The sequence below is a fragment of the Drosophila kikkawai genome, chromosome 3R (assembly GCF_030179895.1).
Source record: "Drosophila kikkawai strain 14028-0561.14 chromosome 3R, DkikHiC1v2, whole genome shotgun sequence".
Taxonomy (NCBI): domain Eukaryota; kingdom Metazoa; phylum Arthropoda; class Insecta; order Diptera; family Drosophilidae; genus Drosophila; species Drosophila kikkawai.
The window spans coordinates 29,894,184-29,906,905 of NC_091731.1; the positions used below are offsets into that span (position 1 = coordinate 29,894,184).

General features: G+C 43.1%; 1 protein-coding gene and 1 long non-coding RNA gene across 3 annotated transcripts; both read right to left on the reverse strand.

Moving 5' to 3' along the window:
* Nucleotides 1–7,341: 7,341 nt before the first annotated feature.
* Nucleotides 7,342–8,655, reverse strand: LOC138928764 (uncharacterized). 2 transcript variants are annotated; one of them, XR_011445104.1, is made up of 3 exons: nucleotides 8,288–8,655; nucleotides 7,692–7,925; nucleotides 7,342–7,630 (listed from the first exon to the last, which is right to left on the reverse strand). It is a non-coding gene; the product is annotated as an uncharacterized lncRNA (long non-coding RNA). The 2 variants fall into 2 exon arrangements; XR_011445105.1 differs by having other exon boundaries at nucleotides 7,706–7,925; nucleotides 8,288–8,654.
* Nucleotides 8,656–11,382: 2,727 nt separating this feature from the next.
* Nucleotides 11,383–12,716, reverse strand: LOC108077734 (ubiquilin-1). The gene has a single exon (XM_017171197.3). It carries the CDS (start codon nucleotides 12,602–12,604, stop codon nucleotides 11,561–11,563), a length of 1,044 nt encoding a protein of 347 aa, XP_017026686.1. The 5' UTR covers nucleotides 12,605–12,716; the 3' UTR covers nucleotides 11,383–11,560.
* Between the last annotated feature and the right edge of the window lie 6 nt (nucleotides 12,717–12,722).

Below are 12,722 nucleotides of genomic sequence, written 5' to 3' on the forward strand. Positions count from 1 at the left end.
AACAAAAATAACAGCAAAGACCATACTCCCCTCTAATTGCTCTTTTCCTTGCGCAGTCTGACTTACTTGAGCCCAGAGGTATTCGTGTACGTGGCAGCTTTAAAATTCTCAATTGTGAAATGGACAGTTTTCTGGTCTTGTTTGACAGCATAAATAATGAAAACTTTAAGCCCACAGAGTCCGGCACTCGCAGTGAGCTCAGGAAAGTTTAGCCTGAATTGCAGTTTTCCTCTTTCTGTGTTTACTCTGTGAAAATTGCTCTCGAGCGGGTGCCCCGTTTTTGCCAACTTCTATGACTTCTGTTTATGTTGCTCTTCAGTTTGCATTTTTCTGATGCGGATTCCTTTATAACGCTCTGGATCCACTGCACGTACCATCTAATTGGCAGCAAAATGAAGTCATACGATGCCCTCAAGAACTGGAATGGCCAAGGTCAAATGGTTTGATTAAAATCAAGAAATAATATATTTGAAAAGGTTTCAGAAAGTAGGAAACTTGACACTTGTAGCATATATATATTATAAATTAACTTTGAGAAACGTTGCTCTACAATTTAATAACTGTCTTGCTAGTATTAAAATAAAGTTCCAGAATTCCTGCAAAGAATTCTCTGCCTAAAACTGTATAACAAAAATATATATTAGTTAAGCATAAACCATCAACAATTGCTTTTTGAATGGCCAGTGGTGCTCTATGGACGCAGGCCGGAAAGACCGCTCTGGTCACGTGGCCAAAGGCTCCTCCCTCCCGCAGGCAATAAACTGCGGACTCTGCCCGCCACGAAGCAAACCTTTTTTATGGGCCTGTTGTTATTATGTTATCACCCACGACCCGCATGGCATGGTGCCTGGAGCCGTGAGCCGTTGATGGCTGGAGGTGCTCGGAGCGAGGTGCTAACGCTTATCATAACATATGCAATAATAATCCACTGCCATCTGGCCCAGCCAACACAGTCAGGGCCACAAAGGATGACATAAAGTTTGATAATAAAGGCGAAATGTGGCCGCAGAATTGCCCGGCGGCTCGCCGCCATTGTTGCCCCCAGAAAAGTTTACTGTGCTTTCCCCAAACCCCCCCCAAAAATAAACCCAGCTCAGCCCCACTCCTCGACTACAGGCTACATCCACATGGAGGCATATGCCAGCCGGAGGTCTCAGTGATTGGCATTTATGAGTCATGGCTGTCCGCTTGACTAGCAGGCCCATTAGGGGCAATTATTGATGGTGGCCCAGTGTATCGGTAACCGAGAAGGGGCGGAAACCCCATCCAGGACACGCCGGCGCCCATAAGGGATCCGAAAAAGGAAGAGGCAGCTGCTTCCTCAATAGGGTGCTTGCTTTAACTAAATTGTGTGAACAAACATGTCTCCTGGCCCAAAGGTATAGGGCATTCTAGTCGAGGTTTAAAGGCAAAATCAGGCTATAATAAGACATTAAAAAGTAAATTTGTATAGTAAATTGAGTTAATCAGACTTGAAAAATCACAGGCGGCTGAATGAATCGCTAAATTTAATTTCTTTGATTTACTGTCGATTGCACTTGTATTGCTTTATTAAGTTTAAATTCGCAGTAATATTTAATTTTCCGCAGGCCAAAATACACATACCGCTATGTCTATATGTCAATAATTGCAAATGAATTCGGTACCATAAACGAAATTCTGCATTAAAACACGAGCTCACAATGACTGCGCATTCGGTCGTGTTTTTAATGCAATTGTGAAGTTCTGAATGAGAAACAAAAAGTGTAATTAATGGCTTGTGTTAAACCCCAATCAGGGCGAGAGAGGAAGCCCAATGAAAGCAGGTCCTTTGAGCTTACAAAATGGCAAAAAACGGTGGTAGCCAAATGGCAACACGAACTTTTCGCAAATTACTTCGCGAGAGACAGCTCAACTCAGAAGCCTCGGATGCTCCCACTATCTGTAGTCTTTTTTTTTTGTATTTATCCTTGGTGTACCCCACACCCTTTTGGCTGGTTCTGTGTGTGAGAGAGAGAGAGAGTAAAAACTTTGTGTAACCAACTTGTGGTCTTGGCTCCGGCGACAAGCCCTTTCCATTGCCGGCCAGATCCGGCTTCAGTCCTTCAGTCCCAGCTCATGCATGCATAACTAATCCCCGGCATGTCCTGCAGCTGTAATGAAATGCTCTACACGCCGCTCTTACATCTCCATGTAAACCGCTCGGCTTCGTAGCTTATAGAGCGTTAATAGAACTGTAAGGTGTACACGGAGAATTGAATATAGCTCGACTTTTTTCTCTATATAATAATTAACACTTGCTATTTTTTATAGTTATCATCCAATTCAACATATTTAAAGCCTTAATAAAAAGGCTTTTCTCCGTTTTAATTGAGATGAGAAGTTGTCAAGCATATACCTTTACATTTTTCCCACAGTGTACCCTCGGGTCTAACGCCTCCGTTGACATCTGGCCGGATGATGGTCCTTGATGCTTTGACGCTGGGCTCGCAAGAGGCAGGATCTCCTGACTTACCGAGTGGCTGGCTACGGCGATTATTAATGCAAAACAATTAGCGTGATGTGAAGCGCCTTTAACACTGCCACAGCCATTACGCAATTTGTCGTCGAGCTAATGGAATGGAATAAGGCAGTGTACAAGTTTCGCAATCAATTTGCAATCCTGACGGGCCAAAGCGAGCGTTAAATACCCCCAATTAATATTGCATAATGTTTAAATGGAATCCCAACGGATTCTCAAGTACATGCAAGGCATTTAAACTTTTAATTATACAATTTCCATGGAAACGAAATGATACAATCAAATCGTATGTGTTGTATTTTGGAATTTTGAGGAATTGAACAGAATTGCTTTCCTCATTTTTGTGTTTTTTTTTTTACTTTTTTATGTTTACTTTTGCGTGTTCAAGAGTTTCATGCAAGTGGAGTGTATGTACGCGATACTCATAACAAATTCCTGCTTCTGCATGTAACCGGAGCGGAGAGAACTCTTAATGGTTTATTTTTGCTGGAGTAGGCTACTCTTTTTGCAACATGGTCTGAAATTAATTTCAGTTATTTCATCCAACCATACCTCTGGTTTCCCACGTTTGTACAAAGCTTCCCCTAGTCATGGATAGCAAACCAACACCCATAAGCTGGGCAACCATTTTTGAGGACTCTGTGTTTGTACAGCTCTGGCATTTAATATTCCGGGTAAAAATAGCTTTTCACTTGTTTTTGGCACATAAGAATACATCACTCGAGTTTTGCCACAATTTAAACCCGGTTGCCAGTTGGAAAGCTCGAATGGACCAAGTACTGGGAACTGAATTTGATCTATTTGCTCCTTATTTTAAATGCATAATATAACCAAAGCGGATGAAATCAAAGCTCTTTTTTGTAGCTTAGGGGATTTGCAAGCAGTGAAATGCATTTTTGAAAGGCGGACTTTCCTGAAACTTCTTATTCCTGGAAGTCTTTTCGACATGATAGCAGCAAATTGGCCTAATTAGGGGTTAAGAGCAAACAGCAAATGCTTATTGCTTCCAATGATTTCGAATTGATTTGCATAACAAGTCGAGGCGATTAGTCGAGTTCAGAACTCGGCAGCTCTGCAATCACCATTTAAATTACGTTTAAAACAGTCGTTAATTCAATTAATTGAAAGCCCAAACGGCTCTTAATTAAATGCGGCTTGCCAAGAGGACGAAAGTGTAGGAGTCCTTGGCCTTGGACTGAATTGGTTGGTTCGTCGGTAAATTCAAAACGCCAAGATGTATGCCCCGTAAAGGACGCTGGCTAATGCAACAACGACTGGCTGAAATATGAGATTGAAATTGAAGGCAATATCGAAATTAATCTCGTCCTTAAAATTCCTCACTCAATCCTTACAAGTTCGTGGGCCAGGCTGGGGGCCAGACTGAAGGCCCCTTTTCCGAGTGAATAATCAAGATGGAGGCAGGATGGTAATATTTAGATGCCTCTTTAAGGTCCTCAGAGGACGCAGAAGCTCGCCCGGCCCAATTGTCTATTCAGTGAGTGCCCTAAACCGCATTGGATTATTGGTCTTGCTTCGCATAAGACAAACAATTTTGACTTTCTCGAATTTAAATAGCCTTTTAAGCGCCAGGCAGCGGCGGCAGCGGCAACACAAGAATTGAATTTACGGAGTCCGGGAGCGACAAGGAATGTGCTTGATTGTGTACATGTATTTCGCCAGAGATATTTCGCTTTTCTTTCTTTCTTCCACTTCCACTTATATCTTTCTGAAGCATTATCAGCAGAATAAACAATGAAATTTTGTGTAAACAATGCGCACGGCCCTCAAAAGTATGCCACACGAAGTGGCAGGGCGGCATGGCACATGGGGCGGGGTGGAGCGAGAATCGCTCCAACTTTCTCACCTCGCAGGATTCGAAAAACACCTAGGCATATATGTACATTGTACGTATGAATGTATGTATCTGCAGACACACAAAGATATGGGCATATATTGAAACATTTTCCCAGAATCGTAAATAAAGAGAAAGGTTGACACAAGTACGTGTGTTTTAATGAAATAATTCCTATTATTGGATTTACATTTTTAAAGGTTAATTCCAGGCTATAATGAAAAACGTGTCCCTTTATTATTATCACACACAGAAAACCTTGAAGTCTAGGGTTTTTAGTTATTGTTTGAATATAGTTTATTTATATTGTAAAAGTCCTTCAATAAAGCTTTCTTTCGTTCTTTTATCTTAGTTAAAAAGCGATTTGAAACTGGTATATTTTGTGGCTTGGCTTACTTGTAATAGCGAATTTATTGATGGCTTTTTTCAGTGAAATATATTATTCTCCCTGTGTTAGCCAAAAAAGGTACATCGCACACGCATTTATCTAAGCATAAATGCCAAGCTGCGAGGCATACGCATATGTATAATTTTGTGGCGTTTTGGAATTAATTGACTTAAATTGAGGAGGCATTCTCGAGAAGGTGTCCTGCCTCCAGCCGGATGCAGACCAGCTCATCCGTCAGCTAGAGAGAGAGATGAGTGATGGCAGCGCAATCCGTTTTGCGTCCAAGTGGGATGCGCCTCTTTGGCGCCCCGGAAAGTAGGCCAAGTAAATAGAGCCCCCGAATCATAATCATAGCGAAAGTAATCATGATAATATAGTGTAGCCAGCCAACTTGGCTAATTGGCGTTCATTCATAAGGGCCTCACAGATTTGGCCAACAGAGAGACATAGAGATACAGAGAGTGCTCTCTGTCTTCAGCGCCTGCGCCGCTTTCTCTCGTCCTTTCACTATCTCTCTCTCTCAGTGAGCGTATCCTCGGTAAATGGTAAACAATGGTTGCATTCAAAACAGTTTCAGTTGCTCGCGGGTCGTGCCGAATAACGGTTGTTTGTACGCGGGGGCGACGCCATTTTACAGCCGGGCAGCGAACCAGTCGAAAACGTAAATAACTGTAACAGTGGCCATTGCATATCTGTGTGTGAGTGTTATCTTGACAATCGCGTGACTTTTTGCCGGCGCCAGTGACACAAAAATAGCTACGTGAATTTACATCTGTACGTACCTACCTACCTACCTACATATATCCATCAAGGAAGGTTCAAAGCAGCAATAACACCCCACCAACACACAGGTATTCATAGGATGTGTGTGTGCGGCGGCAAAAATGTCTTGACGTTTGTTGTGAACCCAGCATTTTGGACCATTTACAAGGGGCGAATATTGCGAGTGCAATTTGAATGGGCCTGACACAACGCCACACATGCATGCTCCTTTGTGAGCAACGCCAATCGATAAATTCAAAGGACGCGAGGTGGTTGCCTTCTTTTGCCTCCCGTTTCCTCAAGAATGTTATGAGATTTTCGCTAGCAAATATTTCCAGAGTGCGCTGCTGACTTAAGCAAATTTTTATGTGCTCTAGCGTCTGAATATGTGTGTGCCATAGTGCTGCCCATCATCATCTGTGCGGGGCAAAAAGGACAACACGTTAGAACAAAGGACAATCAACTGTGCAGAGACTATTTTTGAAGTAATTTTCCGAGTATTAAGGGTTATTTTTCCATTAAGTCAAGAGGACGCGAGGAGGAGCCCTTTGAAAAATATTTCCTTGTTGCCTTAATATATTATAGATTATTCAACATTTTCTTTTAGTTTGTGTAATCCAATTATTAAACTAAATTATTCATGAACTACTTCTTGGTGGTTGTCTAGAACAATTAGTATAGAAAATGAAATCCCTCTATACAAATTAATATATTTTATATTTGTATTTTAGACATAACCATTAAAAGTATATATATTTAGTATATATTCTTGATCACATAAGAATTAAATGGATAACTATTAAATCGATATTCAGTATGTAGATTTGTTTATATAGAAACTACTAAAATGCTTTTTTGTTAAGTTATTCAATTTTTAAAGTTTAATTTATCCTTGAAAAAACTAACATAGAAAACATTTCCGAATTTAAATTAATTATTTTTCGACTTAGTTATGATTAATCTCCAGTTCGAATAATTCAGTTGAAATCTGTAAGGTAATATAAATTATAGCTTCCCGAAAGTTAATTTTATAAATAGAATTAACGAGACCCAGAAATATAATAAAAAAACATAATTCCTTTAAATATTTTCCGACAGTGGTGCTTGTCGGCACTGACCGACTGAGCTGTTATTTTTGCTGCCCCATCGAGCGGGCGAGTGAAAAGAAACAACCCGTCAGGAGATGTCAATGAACCCTGCTTCCTTTCGGCACCATTGAATTTAGTTGGCAGCTTGATTCCTGAAGTGCTTTGGGGGTGGCTGCCCCACCCTATCGCTCTGCCCTCATGCCCTAGCTGTTGCCTGTCGCTCCGGCAATGAGTTATCTATGCTAATATGACACCAACTCACATTTTGATTTGGATTATGCAAAAGAGCATTAAGACATTACAGTGGCTTGCTTACAAGCACTGAGTGTACACATAAATTAAATCGGAGCGCCGCCAACAACTCAGTTGAGCGGCCGTAAACATGAATCGCGCGTCGGCTCCATCGAGTCGCTTCAAATTATAGATTTTTCCTCTGCGACCCGACACGGAATAATGTTGATGACGATGATGTCATCTGGTTTACTGTGGAACAGAGACACCGGACCGGTATTCACCCGAGTTAGCAAAAAAGGGCACTCTGGCTCGCAATTAATTCAATTTGAAAGCGAATCCAATTGCCTGGATTTTTGTTTTGTTTCGTCTTGGCAATTGTCCTGCCGTTTGCAGTCAGCAATGCGTGAACAAACAATCGCAGGACAAACAAATCGGAAATGAACTTTCTGTTTTTGCCGTAAACTCTGGAAAATGTTTGATAAAGTTAAATGAATTTCCACCTGGCATAAGTTATGGAGAAAAACACATATATTTTAACAGGGTCAGTGCGAGGGGCCATGATGGGCCATCAAATTTTGAAATCATAAAACACACACAGGAAGAGCATAAACGCGCCACAGCACATACGCATAATGCAATCTAAATAATATTTGTTCTTTGAACTCGGGGACCGTAAACAGAAATCGCTATAAAATTCGCTCGTTTACGATGCCCTGGACCATTACACGGAGCTTATGGCACGACTGCTGTTTCCTCCTCTGCGCAAGGATTAGTGTTAATGTCCTGCGAAGAGCCCTGGTCAGGGTCTGGAATGAATTATGATTAAGTAATGTTTGGAGCAAGGGCGGTGCCATAAAGTTCTGTTACACAAACACACACACACGACTTAGTACATTACGGCTGGGGCGTGGGAAAATCACTGTCTGGCGACAGTCATTGCTTTCACTTTCACTGTCACTGGAATCTTGTCAACACTTGTAATCCTTTAACAGGCTCCCAGCAAGGAGCGGTACAATTGCCACAGATTACGGCAACTTTTTCGCCCCTATTACTTGGCAGTTGTTCTTGGTTTTTTGCCTGCTTTTCTTGTCGAATTAAAAGCTAAATAAGGGAGAATTAATTTAAATTACTTAAAGTTTTTATATCCTTGTTTAATTTTTCCTAGAATTGCTAATGATGTATTTACCCGGACTAAAGGATCATGTGCAAAGAAAACGATCTCTTTTAATAAATCAATATACAAATTATGCAAAAATATGCTGCTTATGAACGAGATTTGCAATTAAGCGAAAATTAATATATTCCGTTGGCATCAAGAACAAAAGTTGATTGCTTTTTTAAACTTGAGCCACAAGGCCATGTCTTTTTCTCATTAGAGTTGAAAGAAGGGCGAAAGGCGGCAAGGTGAATGGAAAATAAAAAATGTAAATTTTCAAAGCTGATTTCTCGGTGTTTACTCTTGCCTTTGTCCAGCTGCTAATGAAGGGTTCAGACTCAGCCTCAGATTCAGGTTAAGGTTCGGATCCGGGATGGATGGATGGATGGCTGGCAGGATTGATGGGCGCCTGCTGTCGTCGACTTCCGAGGCGTCCTTATTTCGAGCTTCGTCCTTGTTAGTTTTTGCGGCGAGTTGCCGACTCACGCACCAGTGGAACGGGGAAAACAAGAAAAGAATACGAAACAGCTTGGAGCCCGGCTGTTAATTAAGCATTCCTCTAATTGGAACCCGCAGCCACCCGGAGGGGAAGGCGACTAAGCGGGATTTTGGCAGCGTTTTGATTGATTCAGCTGTCATTTATTTTGACGTTGTTGTCTAACTGCTCGATGTTCGATATTTGACAATTTTGTTTTTACGCCGTTAAGCCAACGCGCCAATTGATTAATGGCGAAGGCTTTGATTACGGGGAACCATACTATATATACAGATCATCTTTCACTCTATATTCGGGGCTCTCTTAATGTATTCATAACTCATTTGCTAATTGCCCGCTCAGCAGGCCACCCATTCCGGCCAGCCATTTGACCCATTTCGGTCTGGTTGGTGCCTGCGTGCTTTGTTAATTAAGTAAAATCAATCGATGGGGCAGAGCCTTTATCCTGAAATTCGGGCGCTTATTTTCGGCGGCCATTGTGGCGTGAAATGTGCAACTCTGGATGAGACGTGTGTGCGCACGGATTGCGGCCTCATCCTAATCTTGTCAGTCAGCCAGTCAGTCGTCAGTCAGTCAGTATGCTGACTGGGACAGCCAGGACATCGGAAACGAGGCACAAAGGAGCTGGCAAAACAAAGACGCCTTCATGTGGAACCTGATGCAGCACCAGGCGCCCGAATGAAACATCTGAAACTTAAAGCGGAATCCCCCTTCCCCGGTCTCGATCTCCCCTGAGATGAAAGATTGTTGGCCTGAGTGCGACAGCCATCTTACGTTGAAATCCGTTTAGCGCTGCCCCCATATTCATAAATCCAGCATCCGCTCACGCTCAGCTTCGCGCCTAAAAGTATACACATAGACACGAAGGGATATCCCTTTAATCCTTCCCCATCCCTTTGCGCTTGTTGTGCTTTTGTGTAAATTTAAAAGCTGCTTGTGGAAAACAAAAACACATAAAATGTTTCTCTTTGCCATTAAGTGAATTTCCAAATAAAGAGGTATTAAGTCGAAAAATAATATATATTTTCTAGGAACTTATAAGTTGAATATTTCATTAAAATCGACTGTCGTTCTCAGGTTTTCCTTTCCAATAATTCAACTCATTTTTTAATTAAAAACATGGGAATTAAGAACATGGGAAAATAAAGGCAAACTATTTATAGCTTTAACCATGCACCTTAAATATCCTTAAATAGCTTAAATATTTTTAAACAAACCACAAAACAAGGAAATTTATTCGACATCTAATGTGTCCTGGCATAATGCTAGTATCTAGGTGAAATTTGCTTCGTCGGTTAACACATCCGTTCCCAATTTAGCATCTAGCAGGCGACTCCTTTGATATCTCCCAATCGGATGAGAGAGAAGCGGAAGGAGCTCCAGTGTGTAGGTGCCTCACTGCCACCGCAACTGTGGCTGGCCACAACCACAGCAAAGTTGAGGAAATTGTTGCTCACTGCTGGTAACTCAATAAAGGACTTCTAATTTAAATAAAAGCTGTCGCTGCTGCTCAGACGCGGCCTCTAGCTTAAGTGGACGGTATAAAAGAGGGGAAGCCGGGGCAAAAACTAAAATGAAAACTGAAACACCTTTACCAGCCCCCGAATGCTCTGGCCATTTCAAGGTGACACTTTTTCCGGCACAGCAGTCGCATCAAAGGACATTCGCCGGGCTGGCTGGCCTGGCTCTTTGCCGATTTCATAAAATATTTAAATGCAAAATGAGTGGGCAAAATGGACGCTTGTTTCGCTACATTAGCGCTGGTGACAACAGCTCTGCCAGCTAAAAACCTACAAGGCACACACATAGCCAGGACTCCTCCACCTTCCCTTTCCCTAGAACACAAACAGGACTCTAATCAAGCAGCCAAGACTCCGCAAATGCCGTCGGGAGTGGGGATGGAAAAGCGTCGCTTTTGTCACAATTTCGTCGGCTAAGCCCGCCCATTTGGGAGGACTTTTTCTGAATAGCTTAATGACACTGTTCTCTTGTTGCTGCTTTTGCATTAAAATGAGTTTAGTTCCTGGGAGCTACGGTTGGGGACCCGGAGCTCCACGCTCCACAATTACTAAAACATACAATTTTAAATAAAATTCATAATTCATCAAAAACTTCCCTTAAGCATGGCAAACCCAGCAATTTAAATGTGTCAGATACCAATTTAGGGGTGCATAATGTTGGCAGCAGAAAAACTCATTTAAAGTGGCTCCCTTTTGTTACAGAAAATATAATAGAGGCTTAAAGTTTGCAACGAGTTGTAACAAAGAAAAACCCTGAGCAGGAGGTTTACACGAGTTGTTATTGATTGGCTCAAAACATTCCTTTTTGAGTTTATTATAGCATGCAGATTCTAATTTATAGTTTATAATATCTCTGTTTTATCTGAAAGTAATTTCTAAAGGTATTCATTAATTCAAATACTTAAAGGATTCCCTCCTGTGCCGATCAAGAGGGAATACAATTTCCAAAAACAAAAAAATGAAGCATTCGTTCTTAAATCATCAAAGGAGAAATAAAATTGACATATGTACATACGTACAGGTGATATATTCGGTGGCTGGGTGGGTCAGGTGTGTGAGCTGATGGCAAATGGCATAAAATTGATACGATTCCGATTGCCTCGGGGCAGGCAACCCCCTTGATAGACGAGAGGCGATGGAATCTGTCAGAGACCTTCAAGAGAGGTCGTTGATGGATGGTGGAAAGAATGAAAATATTACCGAGCTAGAGCCGGGAAAGGGACAAGGAAGAGCAATCAAATACATATGCAAGGCTTGGGAAACTAGGTCCCATCAATCATAGGAGCAACTGTTGGCAGACTAGGTGTTCAGGACATCGCACAGTGGTATTCCCTCTAAGATGATTAACTGACAAGAATGGATATTCGAAAAAATAACTCAAATATCTCAAATAAAATACACTGCAGCCGCATAACTACAACGTAAATTTATAATTCTTCCGATCTTTAATTGTATATAATTGAGTGGAAGTCAATGGTTTCGGTTGGGTTACAATGATGCAGTCGAACTGCCTGTCTGTTTGCCAAAAACAAAACGAAATAAATGGTAGTTGGAACACAACTCGTTATTCGCGCGAACGATTCCAGTGGTCTAGCAACCGGACAGCGCTGTCCACGTTTCCCAGGGAGATCTGGAGGGCGCGCAGGTTGCAATGCCGATCCGTGTAGCCCTTCTGGACCAGCTCATCCAGCTGGGCCTGGTAAACATGGCGAACAGTTCTCTTTACCGGAGTGGGCGGTGGTGTTGTGGCCTTCTTCTGGCGCACAGATGGTGTTGGCGGTGGACTCGTAGCATTCTCTTGCTCCTCAGCGAACTCCCGTTCCTCGAAAAGGTGGTGCGCCCGAATGGCTTTTATGACGCGGTTACGCCTTGACCGCAATTTTGCGTCCATGTTGTTCCATGGGACTGGCAGGAGCCACGGATTCGGCAATGGCTGCTTGTTCTCCAGCCCGCGCTGCGGATTCGTGCCGTCATCCGAGTCGGGCCGGGCTCTCTGGAAGGTCTTGGCCACATTATTCTCGTAGGCCTGGCGGACGAGATAGCTCAGCCGGCCCAGCAGCTTGTACCCACCAGGCACCAGCTCCAGTCGCAAATGGTAAAGATCTCGACGTCGTTCCATTTCTTGCCTGGCCGGACCGAAGACCTGCAAGACAACCTCGCGAAGGTTCTTGTCACTGTTCAGGAAATGGCGAAGCGCCGCGTCCCTCTCTATCAGGCAACGGATGCGAGGATCTGCCTGGAACAGGTTACGCAGCAGTCTAGGATGTCCGAGCACTCGTGCAATAGTAGCGGCAGCCCGCGAGCGTAACGGATCCGGCTGCGGTTCAAGCTGGAAAGAGCTATCCACCGGAGCAACTGAGACCGGCAGCTCTGGACGACACACCACGTGTACCGTGACCCCAGAGATGATGCCGCGGCTGTCGATGGTGCCCACGTCGCGCAGCACCTCGCCGGCAAAGACCAATACGATCTGCGAGATGGCCAGTTCGAAACGTACGGCCACCAGAGCGCGCAGGTTCTGGATCAATTCGTTTTGGCGCAGAGAGACGATGGCCTCCAGGCCACGTCCTTTGGCACAGATCTCAATGGACTCTTCCTTGCAGGTCATTATGTGGCGATGCTGTACAGTACCTTGAACCTTACTATACCTCTGAACACCGGGTGTGACGTCTATGGTGCGGAGTAAATGGTTTCACAACCAAAATGAAATATATCTCTATGATATG

Coding starts and splice junctions, on each gene's coding strand:
- LOC108077734 (XM_017171197.3), bottom strand. CDS start 12,604: ATGACCTGCAAGGAAGAGTCCATTGAGATCTGTGCCAAAGGACGTGGC.